The 19,751-nt window shown below is 35.7% G+C and overlaps 1 protein-coding gene across 7 annotated transcripts; it reads left to right on the top strand.

Moving 5' to 3' along the window:
* Nucleotides 1–1,764: 1,764 nt before the first annotated feature.
* On the top strand, nt 1,765–18,665 carry NEK3 (NIMA related kinase 3). Of its 7 annotated transcripts, XM_039353283.1 has the most exons (15): nt 1,775–1,874; nt 2,024–2,189; nt 3,736–3,931; nt 4,711–4,804; nt 4,960–5,057; nt 6,057–6,140; nt 8,615–8,682; nt 8,807–8,893; nt 10,360–10,414; nt 11,166–11,366; nt 12,842–12,947; nt 13,866–13,970; nt 15,662–15,796; nt 16,662–16,782; nt 17,676–18,665. In XM_039353283.1, the coding sequence occupies exons 3-15, from the start codon at nt 3,815–3,817 to the stop codon at nt 17,794–17,796; spliced, it is 1,392 nt and encodes a 463-aa protein (XP_039209217.1). In that variant the 5' UTR covers nt 1,775–1,874; nt 2,024–2,189; nt 3,736–3,814; the 3' UTR covers nt 17,797–18,665. The 7 variants fall into 7 exon arrangements, with proteins under 7 accessions (XP_039209219.1, XP_039209217.1, XP_039209220.1 ...); XM_039353285.1 differs by lacking the exon at nt 2,024–2,189 and having other exon boundaries at nt 1,765–1,874; XM_039353286.1 differs by lacking the exon at nt 1,775–1,874 and having other exon boundaries at nt 1,882–2,189; nt 11,271–11,366.
* Nucleotides 18,666–19,751: the final 1,086 nt, after the last annotated feature.

Raw genomic sequence — 19,751 nt, 5'->3', positions numbered from 1 at the left:
CCCTGCGGGTGGGCAGGGCGGGGCAGGTCTGGTTTTTGGGCACTTGATCTCTAAAAGGTTCGCCATCACTGTTCTAGGATTTTGTCTTTCTAATCCCATCAGTTCCAAGCTTCCTGGCTCCAATCTTTCTGACAAGATTATCACATCTGCATTTCTGCAGACCTGGTTTTTGTTTGCAGCAGAGAGACTTGGGGGAAGGGTGGTTTCTGCCTTTAAGATCCTTTGGGGAAATATAATATTCTGCCTTTTAATATTCCCAAAAATATTTCTTTCTCTGGGGGAGGCTGACTTCCCACACCACATCAAATCAAAACTCAGGCTTTCAGAGAGGTTATATATGCCTATGAGTCTGGGAAAGGAATTAAAAAGTTTGCAAAACAATTGGATGCCAATAATTCCACTTCCTAGAATTCTAACCACTGCCAATTTGCCCATGCCAAACTGCCCAATAACTTTAGCGGAGGGTAGAATGTAAGATGCTGATAACCCCAGAATTTTATCATGGGTTCTACAAGTAGCTCTTAGCACTATTGATGTCAAAGTACATGAGTAGTTCATTTGATTTTTCTATTCTCTATCTGATGGTATTCCTTTTGTATAGGTATCTGGTTTTTTGAAGATTGTATTAACACTGACATAATTAGATTGACGTAAATTTATAAGTTATTTTCCTGCTTCATTTCAGTTTCCTAGACCAGATATTTTCCTCAGTATTTCCAATCTTGGCATACCAGCCTCTACAAGCAATACATTTGAACTCAGTTGCATTTCTTTCCATCAGTAGCTGCAGTATAAACTTGGATAACTTTTATATTAAAGATCAATTGATATTATTTGGCTGTTAACTGCACAGTACCAAACATCTTTTTTTACTATGAAAGCAATGACATTCCTTTGTTTTTTATGTCCTGAATAGTAAATGGTATGCTAGTCTAACTGAAACTACCTGATTCTAGACCATTTCAGTTTATTGATATCTAAGAGTCAATGTGTAATCAATTCATTTAATCTTTCATTGTGTTGAGCTTTCCTGGTGTTCGTGTTTCTTACATTCCATGTTCTCATTGTAATTTTGTCTTTGCAGCTTTGATGCTCTTTTACTGCATGACAACATTAACAAGCAGACATCAGGGTTTTAATCTAGTCATGCCATTAGCCCCATTACTCTAATACTCCAGAAGATCTTCAGTTCTTTCTCAACTGCAAGCTGGGCACCATCTGACCTATGAAGCCCATCATCCAATCTCACTTTGTCAGTCATTTCCTATTGTCCATACATATTATTTTCTTGGTAAAAACTACTGCTTCTCCTGCAAATTACGCCTTCGCCATTGTCACTACAGTGACCTTCTGCCTCCAGGGCCTTCCCATGACTGCCCAATGCAACATCTGCAGCTGGGCAGCTGGCGATGACCTTCATGCCTTGGGTGACTTCTTGGCACAGACTAGGGAACATTCCCACCACCCAGCCCGGGTGAAGCAGCAATTTGCAGAATCTTGGTGTGTGTTTTGGGAGGGCAATTCAAACACAGAACCCCTGCTTTTATTTCCAGCACTTAATTTCCCTATGTCTGAAACAGGCTCCATTAACACACAACCCCGTGGGTAGCAACAGTCTAGTTCACGAGCTTACCAAGGTCCATTATCAAAATCACTTCTAAAGGGATGCTTGGAAGAAAATCTACTCAGAGAAAACTAGAAATCTAGCTTCTGGCGGCGATCTTTTGCCCTGTGTAAAAGAAAGCTTTGCCCTTTCTATCGAAACCACGCCCATCGGAACCATGGTCTCCACCCTCTCTTCTTTGCTGGCGTCTCTGAACTGGCTGGGCCGAGCCGGTCAAGAGACTCGCTCGACCAGAATTTGCAGTGTCTCGGTAGGCAACCGGGGAGCGGCGGGCATCTTTAAGAAAGGGCCATCGCAAGCCCGTTGCGTGCATTCAAAGTACTGTAGTAAGAAGGGGATCTCTACTTTACGGCTCTGTCTCAGTCACTCAGCTGCTCTTTCTCCCCTCAACGGATCTAGCTTCCCTGAGCGGGATTTGCTGCATGTAGGATGAGAATTACTGGCTGGGTATGCGGATGGATTTGAGGTTTCTTGACGTTCAGCCTCCGCCCTCCCATGTCTGAAAGACGGCGTTGGAAATGTTGGTGTCCCTTGCCTCCCAAGCTCGCGGAGGCATTCAGGGCTGGTATGTTTCTTATTAAAAATGAAAAACGCTAATAATGCTAGTCTCTTACATCCCTTGCTCTTGTAGAGCTAAACAAAGGAAATAAAAAAACCCTACTGCGCCTCTGATTTCTGTTCCACCCACTTCGGAGTGTGGGTGTGTTTTGCAAAAATGCCCTATGTTGGTCAACCGTGTGTCTTTCATTTTCTTGATGTACTGTAACTGCTGTCTTTGAAATTAATTCCCACAAATTGTGGGAACACGGGGTGGTTGTGTTTTTTTTTTTTAAAAAAATAGAACATGCTTCTCCAATTCCCATTGTTTGATTGTGGTAATCAGGATAATAATTAAAAAACAAAGCTGAATTGTGTATCATCTGCGCCCTGGTTCAGATTTGCTTGTTTTTGGAGTAGAGAGTTTATTAACTCAATCTTTGGAAATAATAGTTTATGATAAACTAAGCTAATTATTAGGGGAAGTTGGGTTTGCTTAATGACCATATGATTTGCTTAACAACCATAATAAAAAAATTGTAAAATTGGGCACAACTCATTTAACAACCATTTTGCTTAGTAGTGGAGATTCTAGTTCCAGTTGTGGTCATAAGTCAAGAACTACCTGTAGACATGATTGATATGAGTTTCACAGTTTAATTATTATGGCTGAACACAAGCATAATGTCCAAAAGTTATCTCCTTGATCTATCAGAGTTGGATGAAGAAACAAGAGACATACTTAGAAGTAGGTTGATTGTTGTCCAAGAAGGGGATTAATTGGAATCATTCACTGAAGTTGATTAATATTAAAATTTCTTTACATAGATGAGAGTATAAAGCAGGAAAATAATGACATGATGTCACCAGGTAAATGATGTACTTGCATCAGATATTGGGACATGATTGATAAAAATAATGTTTTTTACATAATGTCATGATTTTTATGTCACTGTAACTTGTAATAGCTGTTTATGCATCTTTTGGGAATCCGATGTCTAGAGATAGTTCTGGTTCATGATATAAGAGTTATGTTCTATTATATTTTATATATTTTGGACAAACGATTACCACCAATTATGAGCCACCACTAATTTCTAATTCAAGGATAACCAAATAGCGTAGGGTTAAATAAGGAGACCTGCATTATTTTAATTATCAAAAGCTCTTCATTGAGCAGACTGGAAAAATAGTGAAATTGGATGTTGTTGTTAGTTGCGAAGTCGTTCCTCCAGGCCTTCCTGTCCTCTACCATCTTCTGGAGTCCGCCTACTGCTTCAGTGACTCCATCCAGCCACCTCATTCTCTGTCATCCCTTTCTTTTATTGTCCTCAATCTTTCCCAGCATTATTAGGCTCTTCTCCAGTGAGTCCATCCTTCTCATTAGGTGGCCAAAGTACTTGAGTTTCAAGATTCAACGTCAAATTGGATAATGACTGGTTATACATAAAAGTATATAAATATTTAATAATTTGCAAATCTTTTAGTTTTGAAGTTGGAGAGAGAGAACTGGAGTATAGCATAAAGATGAACTGATAATCAACCATGTCTTTTATTTTGATGCTTGTTACTAGGAAATTCTGGTGAAAGGAAGCATTGAACCTACTGAGCTTTCTGAAGACACCTGCAAAAATTTAAAGCATTTTGATTATCATGGAGAATTACAGTGTACTAATGGAACTTGGGGAAGGATCGTTTGGTAGAGTCCTCTTAGTCCAGCATAAAAGCACAAGACAGAAATATGCAATGAAAGAAATAAGACTTCCCAAGGTAACTACTTCCTTCCCTAAATTCTTCTCTTTTACCCATATAATCACACTAGTTAGAGCATTGCAATATTAGTCAATTGGCTTTCAGGTGCAATTCAAAGTGTTTGTTGCTACCCTTAAAACTCTTTATGGTTCAGGATCAAGATATCTGTGGAACCACCTATTCACTAATAATATATTGCTCGTCTAACAAGAACAATTTTTATCCATGTACCTTTGCTTGAAGAATGCTACTTTCAGGGATCAGGGAAGTAAGCTAGTCTAATAATTTCTGGTATAACATTATGCCCAAACCAAACCTAGGATACCTAAGGATTGTAGTTACAATTTATGTCTTTCATCTGATCCCCATTTAACAACTAACATTGCCTTCAGAGATTTGGTTGGTGATAAAGCATAAGACAACTTTTGCATTAGTGGTGCCCAGTACGAGAGGACCTTGTTGCCTCAAGAAATTGCTCTGCTCTCTTTAACTTTCTCTGTTCTGGTGGCAGTTTTGCTAAATAGCATTTTCATTTGTTCTTTATCAAATGTTTGTTTAATTTTACATACCGATTCCCTTTACTAAATGGAATGATTGGTTCTTTCTGATTTTTTTTCTTCTTGCTATTGTAAGAAGCATTCTTTTGAAGGATGCTTTTACATTTGTTTAAAATTATTATTTTACTATATTCATAAATATTAAACCACTTTGATGAGCAAAAGCAAGACATGAAATGCAATAAGGAAAGTATAAAACAATGATTTTTTTTAAACTTACAAGTAATAATATATTTTTAGTCTGTCTCCAATATAGAAAAGTCCTGGAATGAATCTATAATATTGGCTAAACTGAATCACCCAAATATTGTGATGTATGCAAACTCTTTTGAAGGTAAATAAGTGCATTTTAGTAATTAATAATACATGTTGTTACAGTTGCATTATTCAATTTGCTGAATTGCAAATGTTTTTTCATCTTGATGTTTACTGTTTGTTACATTTCACTTGATGTAATACTAATGTATTTTAAAATTATTTAAAAATTAGCTGATGGACATCTGCATATAGTGATGGAATATTGTGATGGTGGAGATCTCCTACAAAAGATTAAATTGCAGAAGGGGAAATTGTTTCCTGAAGATACAGTAAGAATCCAAATATATTTAAATTCTTAAATAATTGAGATGGAAGATTTTGATGACTGTTGGGAGAGGTATTCATAGGCTGCAGAGAAATATCTCTCCTTTATTAACACTCCTTGATTTATTGTTGTAGTCATAGCAGTAGACCAAAAATGTTTTTAAAGTGGAGCTAAATATAAAGAACTTAAAGTACAAAGTAAAAAGGATAACCTTATAATGATTGTGCCATTGATAGCCCAAAATCAAGAGTCTGGCATCAGTTTTTCCAACTAACCAATTTTATTAAATGGCATATGCTTTTGAGAGCCATAGTTCCCTTTATTAAATAAAATTTGTTAGCCTGGAAATGTGTTCCAGACTCCTAAATTTTAGTTTCTGCAGATAAATGCAGCTCTCCTATAATGCATGCCACTGATACAGAGTTTCTTTATACAATATTATGTAATCTATATCAGCCATGGCAGATCAGGCTGAATTCATAACTTTTTGTTTTCACTTTGAAAAGTAAATATTTTAAAGAATGAATATTTCAAAACTATATTTTATTTTTTGTTTTATTGCACATATATTGCATGTCTGTATTTGTAAAAAATGAAGGATTGTTTTCATCCTTTAGAATCTGGAAATGTACTTTACCTCCTATAGATGGTATCCACATAGACTTCTTTTGATTTCAGACTTGAATGAGGGTTCAATTAAACATTTTTAGATGCAGTGAAGTATCATTTCTATGGTGGAACATGTTGCAAGTAGCTCATAGTAATCCAATATAAAATTTCTTTGAAATTACTCAGATTCATATATAAACAAAGGAATGAATTAGTAGTATTCACGGTACTAGTGCAGATTAGCTGTAGAATATTTTGAAGTACTTGTTTGATTTCACATATTGTATTGTATCAAATTGTATGGTTACTGACCAATATAATTGTAGAATACTTGCTTTTTTTTTCTTTTATAGTTCAGTTCATTTTCATGTGCTGTGTTTTGTCTTTCTCACAGATACTTAAATGGTTTGCACAGATGTGTTTGGGTATAAATCATATTCATGAGAAACGTATATTGCACAGGGACATCAAATCAAAGGTAATTGGAATCTCCTCAGTAGATTTTATTATAAAATTACTACCAGGCATCTCCTGTTTAGAAAGCTGAAAATGATAAAATCATCTCTGCTATAAATTTCAGTTTAGTATTACTTTAACTATGTACAAATATTTATATGTATTCTTTTTCTTTATCAAACCACTCACGTACCAAGGTACGGGTATGTTCCAACTCTATTCATGCTCACTGGACTCCCTTATTGACTGAACTTAAAGTATTATGGTAATTGAAATAAATCAGTAGCTTTCCTACTGCATATCAAGGCATAAGCCTTTAATACCAGGGTAATCTATGCCCCATAAAATTCCAATTGGTATAATAGTGCAGAAGTCGGTTGCTTTCTGATAAATGTGTTATTACTGGTAATATCCACTCTGGCAGATGTTCTAGTGTTGGAAGTAAAGTGTTGGTCCTGTTTTCAAGCCAGGAGAAAGATGCTGAAAAAATGAATTGAAGGCAGGCTGCAAGTTTTTTTGGGAAAGGAGGTCTCCATTTATTTGGTAGCCAGAAACAACAGTGACCGCAGCATGTTTCTGAGGTGGATGACAAAATAGGGTTGAGAATAGGTGGGCTTTTATACGTTCTATTACATTTTATACATATGTCCTTTAATATTTTAATGGCTGTTGCCAGATCCCTATGGGGTCATGTAGGGGTCATAGCTGGCTTTACAGGCAAAAGGGGAAATGCAAATACTAGGTGTTTTATTTGTCTGAGCTAATCTTGTCAGTTTCAGCTCCTTGCTATGGTGTTGCCTGTTCAAAGTTTCTGGCTGCTCTTTGTTTATGAACAGAGTGATGCAGCATTCTGAATGGATACAAAATGAAATTCAATGGTGAAAAAAGCAAGGTTCTACATTTAGGCAAGAAAAACCAAATGCACAAGTACAGCATAAGTGGCACCATGCTCAATAGTAGTAACTGTGAGAGGGACCTCGGAGTCCTAGTAGACAATCACCTAAATATGAGCCAGCAGTGTGCTGCAGCTGCCAAAAAGGCCAACACAGTGCTAGGCTGTATTAACAGAGGGATAGAATCAAGATCACGTGAAGTATTAATACCACTCTTCAATGCCTTGGTAAGGCCACACTTGGAATACTGCATCCAGTTTTGGTCACCACGATGCAAAAAAGATGTTGAGACTCTAGAAAGAGTACAGAGAAGAGCAACAAAAATGATTAGGGGACTGGAGGGTAAAACATATAAGGAACGGTTGCTAGAATTGGGTATGTCTAGTTTAACGAAGAGAAGGACAAGGGGGGACATGATAGCAGTATTCCAATATCTCAGGGGCTGCCATAAAGAAGAGGGAATTAAGCTATTTTCCAAAGCACCTGAAGGCAGGAGAAGAAGCAACGGGTGGAAACTAATCAAGGAGAGAAGCAACTAGAACTAAGGAGAAACTTCCTGACAGTGAGAACAATTAATCAGTGGAACAGCCTGCCTCCAGAAGCAGTAAATGCTCCAACACTGGAAGTTTTTAAGAAGAGACTGGACAGCCACTTGTCCGAAATGGTGTAGGGTTTCCTGCCCGAGCAGGGGGTTGGACTAGATGACCTCCAAGGTCCCTTCCAACTTTACTAATATGAACATAAAGACTAGCCCCTTGAGGCTGTTTATAGCAGGAAGACTGGGATTGCTTTCTGCCTTTAAGAAGATGTTTCTCCTCTTCTCTTTTAAGGGAAATATTCTATTCTGCCTCTTTTTAATATTAGTTATAAAGAATATTTTATTCTGGGGGGGTGGCTTTCCTACACTAGAAGCAACCATTCATTGAGCATGCTCCCTAAACATGATCTCAAAATTTTAAAATTGCCCCCAACCTCCAGAATGACCCATCTCTATCATATTATTTGAGTCCAAGCTCACAGTCAAATGGAGACACATGCTTTAGCCAATGACATAAGTACAGAGATTATTTGAATTCCATTTGTGTCAGACTCATCACTGAAATAAGTTAATTCCTTTAATGTAATTTACTAAGGGAGATTTCTGTTTAAGCTGAGTTGGGACATCGTGATTAATATTTGGATATAATGGTAATAGTAAGAAGAAAGCAAAGGCATCTTAGATGTAATCCTAAAACATTTGGAGCCATTGGCATTGACAAAGATAACTATCAGTCAATTGCAATAGGCAGCTTCACTTGGAACAGCTTATATTCTGCAACGATACCTTTAACACTATCAAGCAGTAACATCTGCCTACCTAAGAGCCTTGAAAGGGACTTAGTAGGTGGATAAAAATATGAAATCCAGGCTAAACATCTGACTGAGTGATGAACCAGAATAATGAATTGTATTAATTATATTTATTAATGATTCCTAAACTAGAACATGGAATTAAACCTGGTATATACTATTAGTAAGGCCATAAAATAAGGCTGATGCTATAAACACAGATGGTAATACAAGGAGTGAAATCTGGCTATTTTATTTCTGCTTCATAATATAGAATGTATTTCTCACACAAAATGGAAAAATAAAACTGGGAGACTTTGGATCTGCAGTTCTTCTTAAAAGGCAAGTATATGTCAAATTGTGTCTAGAAATCTTTTTTGACTTTTTAAAAATAATATCTAATAGTTGGCTGCTGTTGGAATACTCATCTGTTCATCACTAACATTTATATTTGTTTTTGGACTAGCCCCATGGCATTTGCTTGTTCATATGTAGGAACCCCTTACTATGTGCCTCCAGAAATTTGGGAGAATGTGCCATACAACAATAAAAGGTAAAAATTAATTGAGGTATACAAGAGTTCTGATTTTAAAACTGTGTAATGTTGAAGAACTAATGGAAAAATTGTATTTAGTGCTCACAATTTGAGAACATTACTCAATTTACAAACATGATTCAAAACTAAATATTATTTTTATGCAGTTGTGGCAAGGAATAACTGATTGAACTAAAAAAAGAATTTTCTTTAAAATTATTTTTAAATAATGTACAGGGAATGTATTCCATGCAAAAGACAATTTCATAAGGCAGGTTTTAATAACCTTAAGTCTGGGGAGATCCGTACAGCACGTTAGAGTTAGTCCCTCCGAAATTAGAAACAAGTTATATAAATAACTTGCTTATGTGAAGTGGGGCCTGACTGCTCAAGAAAGTGTTCTTGGGTGGAACAGACAGATCCTGTTGGACTGTCTGATTTTTAATATGCTGTTTAAATTACTAAGTGCGTGTTTATAGCCCATAAGTAGGAACTCCTCTTTGGAGAAGCCATTTAGCAAGCTTGCTCTTCAGTATTTTGAGTTTTTCACTCCGTCTATTAACTTTTGTTATGTTATTGTACAACCTTTTAATCCGTGACCATAATAACAGATTTGATTTGATTTCACCAAGTGATCATAATCAAGTGATCCTCTAAATAAGAGAATGAATGAGTGAATTAATTAATATAATAGCAATCTTCCTTTCCTACATTTAAAGACTAGGCTGCCAGTAAAAGAATCAATAGCACAGGAGAAAACTACAATATAGTACAATAACTAAAAGATTACTATTTGGAATGCTGGCAGCAAATATTAAAATTACACTTATTCATCCCTTCCAAATAAACTTAGAAGGAATGATGCTACTTCTGAAAAAAAAATACCTTAGTCTCACTCAGAAAGAACTTTGATATTGAAAATAGTAGCATTAATATTAACCAAGGGAAATTTATGTTCTAATAAGAAACTGAGCAAGATAAGATTTTCTCTTCATCTTCTCCATGCTGTCCTTTAAATTAGCTCACTTATTCTGCTGGCAGAATAAAGTTGAGCTCATTTGTCATCATGTCTAGTTGCATTTTAATTTCATTATGTGGATTTGCTATTGGAGAAAAAGAGACATAATATTTTGGTAGGGTTCAAGAGCCTATTTAACATTTTGTTCTGTTCTCTGCTTCACAATGCTTTATTGCTTTTCTCTTCCAGTTTCTCCTCATTAGACTTCAAGGGGAGAAAGTTCAGCAACCCCTACTTCCTACAATTCTTTATTTTATTATGTTAAATTTTTGTTGTGATTACAACAATTGTGAAGCACTGCCTCATGGTTTTGCAGTATCCAACATTCTGTCTGACATGGTTATTTTTAATTCCTCATGCAGCACTTTAGGAACAAAAAAAGAAAAAAAAACCTCATAACTTATTTTTAGCAAATGTCATGGTAATTGTGATCTTAAGCTAACATATTTAAATCTTGCTTTTCTAGTGATATTTGGTCTCTGGGTTGTGTTTTATATGAGCTGTGCACCTTAAAACATCCAGTGAGTATTCTTTTTTATGTTTTATTTCCAAGAAAAGATGCAGTTTCTATGTATTTTCTCCCCAGTGAGCAACACTTTAATTTTGTAACACATACATACTAGAATGTATATAGAACAATATAATATAGGTCAATCTAATGACATTAATAATTGGCCCTGTAGGCCATTTAGTAAATGTGTAAGGAAAAAACTGAGATTAAAAAGCAAAAAATACAGCATATCATAGCTTTCATATCAGAGATGAAAACAAATCTTAACTCCCCAGATATTAAATCCCATATTCAGAATGTTTTTGAGCAGAAATCTCATTGATCTGAAAGACCTAGATTATTTTTAATTGTAGAGAAGAATGAAATCAAATACCAGAAAATACCTGCCTAATTGCAGGAATAGCTTTTAAAGCTTATGTGCTGCATAGGTCTGTGTTCCAAAAAGTAGAGTCTCATTAAATTAACTTTTACTTTTATTAAAAAATTAAAAATTCTTGGCTTTCTCCTCATATGCAAGACTATGAAAGGCTTCTGGGTGATGTTGAAGCAATGGTTTGCCCAAGTTTAGGAATCACTGGTTTCTTTTGCACTGCTTTTATTCCTGACTATAGAATTCTTACTTTCAATGTATTGCGTACATCGTTAGATCATGAACATGAATTGTGCAAAGATGATATGAATGAATTTTTGTAGAGTTTTTAATAAACTAAAAATGTTAATACTACTAAGTTCTATGTTTTTCCTGTATTTGTTCAATTTGGTTTCAAGCTAAGAGTTGGAAACATCTTATACTTAAGATATGTAAAGGATACTATAATCCACTTCCATCACACTATAGCTATGAACTTCACTATTTGATAAAGCAGATGTTCAAGATGAATCCCAAGTACCGTCCATCAGCTAATACAATTCTTGCAAGAAAATGCGTGGCAAAATGTATTGGACAATCTTCATTACCAGAGGTAATAGCATACAAATGCTATTGTATTTAGGTTGGAACGGTGCTTCATGTCTCATGTGGGCATACTTGCTGTACCTACTGACAGCTCTTTAGAAAGCTACAGCTTTTCCTTTGTAGAAACAGTTACCACAGTCCTTCCCAAAAATATGAGTTAAGGGAACTGTCTTTGTATGAGTTCCTCTCTACAAGTTTCTTCTCCAAATTGAATGGGCTGTTTGGGACATATCAAGACATGTCCCAAACTCCCATTCCACTGCATTCTGGACCAGTTGTGGCTTCTATGAAGTCTCCAAGGACAGCCCGATATGGAGTGCATTACAATCATCTAACTATGAGATGATTAGTGTGTGGGTTATTGTTTGAAGAGCTTCCCAGTCTAGGAGCAAGCATCTCTGGTGTGCTGGTTGTAGTTGGGTTGAGGCCCTTTTGGCCAAAGCTACCACCTCAGGAGCTCTTTGAGCAGGAGCTATGAGATAACTCCAGATTGGGCAACAGTTTTAAATGGGGAAGTCCAACTCAATCCAAATCTAAAAATGAAAAGTCTCCAGATTTAGAAAGAGGGGGACAAAAATCCACAGACATTTTGTCTTGGCAAGATTGAGCCTGTCTGTATCTCTACATCCAGATCCACATCATTTTCAAATAAAGGACATCGATGGCAGCACTTGGCCTGCTGAAGGTCAAGGTGAACTGGTATTGTCCACATATTGATAACAGTTCCCAAACAAACAGATGAGGTCCCCCCAGGGTTTTCCTGTAGAATGGGATGCAAGAGTGCATCAAAGCTTGAGGCATCCCACAAATGAGGGGCTTAGTATGCACCCTCTCACCCGTGCTTCACAGTGTTCCTGCAGATATTCCTCCCCAGCAAGATCATGTCATCTTAAACTGGGCTGGTAGATCACTGTTGACACATAAAATAAGGATGGAGAAATACTGATGTTTCAATATTCTATCACCCTAGCATGATCCTAAATATTTGCATTTGCTCTTTGTCTTCCTCCAACAGTGCTCAGGAGTCTATTTTGGGACTTCATTTTCTCAAATCAAATCATTCTTTTTTTAGGGTGAATTTCACTTGGCATTTGAGATCAAGACTCTTTTTTTTATGCTTGATAGTATACAATTTAATTACTGAACAGTTGGTATTCAGAAATGTGTTTCTTTTCCTGATAAAAAAGGAATGTATTTAAATGCCTCACTTTTTTTCCAACAGAACAGATTTTTCTTTCCTAATTTTCCTGAGGAAACAGATATATTTTTTTTGCTTGTCTTACTCATATGCAGTTTTTACATCTGCTCAAGAGTTTTAAGGATCCCCCTGAGCAAATATAGTGGCCATATGTGGAGGGAACATAACAGCACAGGAAAGTCTTTTTATGTAAATGGATGCTTACTCATATAATATTGAGCATAGCATAACCCCCAACTTTATTTAGGTTGTTCAGTTAATAATGATATCTTCATCTTATGAAGGAGGGTGGTATGTATGCAGGAAGCAAGAACAGTTGTTCAGAAGCAGAAGCCATCTCCAAGAGCTTCAGGGAAATGGAATTGAAGAAAACAAGTGTGGATCAAAAAGGTACATGTTGAATTTAGAAGCTATCTGTTTGGGGACCATGATCTGGAATTAGTTTTCATAAGGTTGTGTGGCTTACACCTGTGTAAATGATTAAAGCTTTTCTGACAATGCAGTCCTAGGAGCATTTATCAGAACTCAGTGAGAGTTCCTTCTGGGTAGGATTGCACTTTCAAACAATAAACAACAGATTACCAGATTGGTATGTATATCATAGTGGAGATTTTTTCAAACACCTTTACCTTAAAGTTCTAAATATACTCTTTACTTTCTTATTTTAATGTTTGAAAGCTTTTTATTATGTGGACAGGATTATAGAAGATAAAATCTGAATTGTGTGAGCAAAAGGTTACTCAACAAGAATTTCTTATCTACTTTCTGAAGATATCTGTGCTTTCCCAATACATTTTTCAAAGTCTCAAACATTTAGTACAGATAAGAACAATTTCCACAATGTTAGGGCCACAAATTAGCCTCCTGAATGCCATCACAAATTGTCATGCTGGTATTTTTGGCCTTTTTCCAATATTTGTTGACCCTTTTTGTGCTTTAGATTTTAAAGGCAGAAATAGGAGAGGGAGACAGTACTATTATTATCAATCTCAGTCTTACCTCAGATATGGCTAAAATTACACCACAAAATTTGACCATTTTTTTCCAGTCAGTGGCACGATACTGGTTCCTGGGGGTCCACAAATAGGATGCTGGAGGTACCTCTGCAGGTTGGTAGGAAATAAGAGTTAATATGAAAGAGTCACTGTTCTTTCCACAAAAGCATTCTTTTTCAAGGGCTTAATCACATTTCAGCCATACAAAATACTATACTGATTGTTGGAGATAGGGAATATTTAAGGATTCTATGACATTTTCCTAAAACATTTCTTCAAAAGGTTTCCCCAAATACTGTACTGTTTTTTCCAGAACTTCATAGAAAAAAGTGGGAAAAAGGAGGATCCAGTACAGTGATCAAAATTTTGGAAAATGCACCTTTACTTTCTTCCAGTATTGCAAACAAGGAGGACACAGGTGAGATAATATGTATATTTATTTGCATATTATGTATTATTTGCCATTAGAGACATTTTTAAAGATGGTATTCTCCCCTATGCCTTCCCCAATAATCTCAGCTTGTGTAAGAGACAAAGAGGTGTGAGAAGAACCAGTTAGATGTTGAATGATAAACTGGCAAGGCTCCATTTTCAGCATAGAATGAGAACACAGATGAAGTAGTGAGTGAGTTTGCCTCATAGGCAAAATTTCAAACATCTTCAGCCAAGCTCTCCTGGAATTACCATTTTTGACTTGCATATTTTTTTATGTCAGTGCAGCATGTAGGAAGAGAAAAAGGTTCCACAAACCTGTGGGTGAAGAATCCTAAATCTATAAAGTGTTTTAAAAAGCTGTGAGAAAGGATATTGTTTTGAAGGAGTGCAGGGAAACCAGAAGGAGAAAAGATTTCAGTTTGATTAATTAGATAATTTTCCATTTAGGTTGTCCGGAATGTTTTACTAATTTACCTGGAAACAGTTTTTGCCCTGATCTGGGAGAATGATACTAGACATCAGAATGGTGGGAATGGTACTAGAAATTAACTGCAGAAAACCATGTCAGTTTTAAGTTGATGCTGTCTTCCCAAATCTAGGTGGGTTTGTGATTTGCTTGCTTTATTGTCATTTGTTCCCAACTTCTCTGCTACTTTTGGCATCTTTTTGGGAGGACAGAAACAAAGAGTAGGGTAGAAATGGTAATTCCTAAAGGATTCAGAAAGCTTGGATTCATTCTCATCTGAGATTGTTTGCTTGTTACCCCTGTTTGATGATATATATATACTGTGGCCAGTAGATAGGGCAGACTGTAAAAATCTTAAACTGGGATTCCCTGAGAGATGTGTTACAAACGAGGCCTTAATGATTATTTAGGTTGACTATCTTACCACAAGCCAACTTGGAGGTTCAGCACTAACCATTAAAAGGTGAGTCTATTTGGATACTTTACATTAGACATGTCAAACTTGCGACGTCACATGAGGTCGCGCAGTGTATCGGGATGGTTTTGCCATTACCGGCAATGGGGTGGCCCCTGCTCTACATTATCCAAGAGCCCATTTAGGCTTTTCAAACATTTGTGATTGAAAATGAATAGTAAGAAAACATTGTTACATACAGCAGTTGTACATTTAGAACTGCAGTTTCAACATCTATGGCATAGAGCTGCATCATATATTGATTTATTTCATTTTGGGGTTGTTGTTTTTTGTCAGATTGGGATGACATACAGTCCTCGGATTTTCCATACTCAAAATCTTTCTGTTAGATATACTAATGTGTACTTAATTTGAAAGATGCTAAAGCATATGATTTAGAACAATGAATTTAGGATAGTGAATTAATTGTGCCCACAGTGGATCAGTTAAAGTGTACTTTCACTCAAAAGATAAGCATGCTTTCTTACCTATACCTTGGCATGGTTCACTAAACATACAGTAGCTAAATAAATTGAATGTAGTTCTGCTTGTCCACCACCAAAATGGGAATTACTGGTTTAAAAAAAGAGTTTCATTTTTTGTGATCTTAAGTTTATTTATGGTATGTAGTATTATAACATTCTTTTTGGAAGGTTTCTGGCAATGGTTTAAGGTGATTATTTGAAGTTCTATAGTTTGAGATTGGAAAAAGGATAATTTCTCCAATAATCTGTATTTCTGTCCTTTTAATTAGGTGGCTGTGTGAGAAAATATGATGAAAACATCACACGTAAACAATGGAATAAGGAACCTTCACAAACTTTGATGAATATTCTTCATAATGCTGATGTTGCCTTAGCTTTTAAGACATACACAATCCACAAAGCAGGTAAATCTTTTTTTTCTCATCATAGTGAGGTCCATTTAGTGTGCTTAGAATAGGTGCTTTTAGGGAAGGTCTTACAAAAATGAAATTAGAGTTTCTGAAGCTTCAGTGAACCAGCATAGTTGCTGTGGATTTCAGCTTTGAGTTCTCTGGATGGCACCTTCAGTGGGAAGGTGGAACCGTCTTTCGACATGGTGAACTGGTGGGTGGTCTTATAACTGCACTGAATGCTCTTCTCCGAAATGGCAAATAGAGGTTATAGTGGTGGCAGCAAAAGTGGTGGAAATAGTGAATGTGGCCACAGTGGAACAGCAGAAGAGCGATCTATCAGCTATTCCTGAATGCCCAGAGATACGTTGTTAGGTAGTTTGTCAATTATAGCAGAGCTGCAGAAAACTACTTTTCTTGGCTGCAGCAACAATGAACAATCTTTTGCCTGCTGTCCCAGAATGAACTGGTCTACCTGCTCTCACTACCTTCTGAGGTATTTAGGATAGGATGTAATTAAACCTTGGTGCTGAGTCTCAGTGGGAGCTGGAGTTAGCTGGTGGTTTTAATATGGTTTGCACGCAATGGGGATTATAGCTGCTCTGGATGGGAGATGTAAAGAGGGGGTGCGGGAGGGTTATCTTAGCAATGGAGTGCTTGTTTGATTGTTTCTTTTCATTTGCTCATTGATTTCTCCTGATGAGAATAGGGAATCAGATTGTTGGTGGATGAGGAAATAGTGGGAATTGGCAGGTCGCGTTTAAGTGCTACGTGAAAAAATAAGGGAGCAAGATACAGTTTTATTGATTTTCTTACTGATTTTTAAAATGTCTGAATGGAAATAACCATGAACATTTGCACTGATTTTTAAATATTAAAGCTTCAGATGACCTACTGAGAGGACCACTTACAGGAGAAAACAACGCATCTGATGAACCAGATGGTGAAACTTTTATGGAGGATACAGAGAGATTTGAACCTAGATCAGATGAAGAAGACACGTATGTTGAAATACAGTTTGAAAAACTAATTGTTGGAATGCTTTTCTATTTTTCTTCAATGCAAACATGTCTCATTAAAAAAAAATCCAATTGCACCTTCATGCCATTTTTGAGTTGTATTTATCTACTTTTAGATCTCTCCTCCCCCTTTGCCCCCCAATTCTGTTTCAATCAGCAGAAGTCTTGTCACTCAATGTGATACATTCCTCATTCAGTTTAGGAGCAGGTATACTATAATAAGTAATATGTAGAACAAATTCTGAATCTTAAATTTTATGATACATGAATTTCATGACATTATAATCTCATGAAATTATAGTCTCTCTTAAAACATGAAAAATTGAAAATCATCAGAAGTGATCTACCATACAGTGTATTATGCTATCACCAGAGCATGACATTTGAACTCATATCTGTCTTTTATGTAAGAATACGGTGGGTGTTACATATTTACTATTCTGTATTTTCAAGGAGCCCACTAGCACAGAAAAGTATCTAATTTATATGTTGTGGCCTTTGTCTACCAATAAAAATATTGAAGATTATTAAGAACAGAATCATAAAGCTGATGTGTGACCAATGAAAGTTCTCAAACAGGCAAAATTAAACAGAGAACATAAATATTTGTTTCAGACATTCAAAACGTTTCCCAGAGAAAAATAATCTCTGTCTTTCAAGCACATACAGTATTATATATGCATTTTGACTGTAATAGACATTAGAACAGATTGTACAGAAAGATTTTAGAACTTATAGAATAATTTTAATAGTAAAATTACCTTCTGGGAGTCCCGAGGGTTTCTAATCAGAAAATACATGTATTTAGTAGTTACGAATTTCTTTAAATGATAATCTCCCTTTCCTCCACTTAATTATTCTTTATATTTTCGTAGGGATTTTGAAGCAGAAGACGATCCAGACTGGATTTCTGAATTACAAAAGATGATCAAACCAATGGAACTGAAGAAAGAAGTACCAATAAATAATCCAGTTTCAGTGCAAAAATATTGCTGAACCATTTCAGAAACTAGCAGCAGCAAACCAATTGACACATGATGATTTCACATGATGAGGAAGCAAATTTAATTTGGGTTATTTTTTGATGCAAAAAAAGGCATAGCAATTACATTCTTAGGAATACTAAAATAAGCATTTTTACATAGAATTCTTTACCCAGTATAGAAATATTCTGTCAAAATCAGAAATATGTCAAAATCAGAAACATACCATATTAGAATTCAGACTAGGAATAGCACCTTCTGAGATATAGAAAGCAAAATATGACTTTCATGTTGTCTCTCTCTATTCCTAGTCCTTTGAGTGGTGGACTTAAAATGGCCAGGCTTCAGGGAAGATTGAGTCTGGATTTCAGAATGTGGCAATATCTAAATAGATATTAGCATTAATTACAACTCATCTTTTTATTTGATTGTGTGTTTTGTAATTGTTAATAAACATTCTCATTTCAATTCTTCCTAATTTCCAAAATGATATCTTCTGGAACCATGTCTTTCATCAGTATGATTTCAGGAGCCATGTCTTTCATCAATTCCTGCTTCTTATTCTTCTGTTATATAATCTTAATTCATTGAATGCAGTTAGGGAGCTGGTGCTTGGAGAGCCCTATTTATCCTAGATAGGATATCCAAGGAGGACTTGGCCAGTTGATTCTTGGCAGGATAGATGTTGGCAGCTTAATCACCAAACAAACAATCCTGCCATTACAATGGTGTCCTATCAGAATTTTTGCAAAAGAATCTAGTTATCCCTCCAAGGACTGCTTATTTGTTTATTTTAAACATTTATATAGCTTCTCATCTTGTACTAAATTCTGGGCAACTTACAGTTGTTAATAAATAAATATTGCATTATTAAATATATAATAAAATTAGTATGTAATTTTATTTATTACAATTAGCATGAAGTTTTACTAATATATTATTTAATACATTTAATTTACTATAGTTACCTTAAAATAGCTACAGTTGGTGCTGATCATGAAATTTATGTGTTAAATTTAATCTAGTAAAAATCAAACTTTCAGACTCTTAATGTATCTTCCTTAAACTGGATTTCAGTAGATGTTTTGAATTTCTTTCCATCTTAGGCAGCCTAGTTGATCATGCCGGATATGAATTATGGAAGAGAATTGGAATAGATATGTTAACTTTAGAAATCTATAAGTCATGATGTCAAAATTACATATGCCTACTGTTATGCAAATAGAAAGTGGCTACATTTGGTTAATGTATATAAGAAAGTTGCATCATGTAATTGTACATATGTTATCATTTGTCCCCTCCCGTAGATGCTCATGGTTAGACATTGTCCCTTGGTATTAAACCTTGTGGTGTAAGTCTGAAAATGTTATAACAATACTTTCAATTCATTACTTTACGCAATTGGTAAGCTACTATATGTGTTTGATTTATATTTTAGTGATGGTTATGGAGAGGGATTGTTTTTGTTAAGATAACTACCTAATTGAAAAAAATCTGTTAGGCTCAAGCATGCAACACACAAAAGATTCAATATGAATGATTACAGGTGACCCCAAAATCTGAATCTCCATTGTTCTTGCATATGGAAGTTCATGTGTTCATATGGTTATCTGCTAAAAAGATGTCAGTGAAAAAGGCACAAAGCTAAAAATCTCTTTTTTTGGGGGGGGGGAATGTTCAAGTACCAAATTATGTATTTAACAAAAATACATATTTTTTCATACAGAATATTACACTTTAGGGATTATATTCTTTTTATATGAATTGAAAATGCTAAACTAGTAAAAACTCCAATAAATGTTACAGCTTTTGAAGAATGTTCTGCTGCAAGAGACTCCCACCCCCAGGATACCTATTGAAATGTTAAAAAGAAATATATTCTAATGAAATTTTTTAAAAGCTGGGCTCTCAGCTTTGGTGACTTCCAGATGTGAAGGTGCTTGGCAAGCAGAATGTTCTTAACTTTCT

Source organism: Crotalus tigris, unplaced genomic scaffold (genome assembly GCF_016545835.1).
Source record: "Crotalus tigris isolate CLP2741 ecotype Arizona unplaced genomic scaffold, ASM1654583v1 scf7180000018510.657491, whole genome shotgun sequence".
NCBI classification, from domain to species: Eukaryota; Metazoa; Chordata; class Lepidosauria; order Squamata; family Viperidae; genus Crotalus; species Crotalus tigris.
The sequence above is the reverse complement of the archived record's forward strand: the minus strand, read 5'-3'. Positions and strand labels throughout refer to the sequence as shown.

What these genes read in the sequence shown, in the direction of transcription:
- NEK3 (XM_039353285.1), top strand. Translation starts at nt 3,815, where the DNA reads ATGGAGAATTACAGTGTACTAATGGAACTTGGGGAAGGATCGTTTGGT. An exon ending in GTATGCAAACTCTTTTGAAG is followed by an intron (nt 4,805 to 4,959) that starts GTAAATAAGTGC and finishes TTTAAAAATTAG; the next exon opens with CTGATGGACATCTGCATATA. An exon ending in AGATCAGATGAAGAAGACAC is followed by an intron (nt 16,783 to 17,675) that starts GTATGTTGAAAT and finishes ATATTTTCGTAG; the next exon opens with GGATTTTGAAGCAGAAGACG.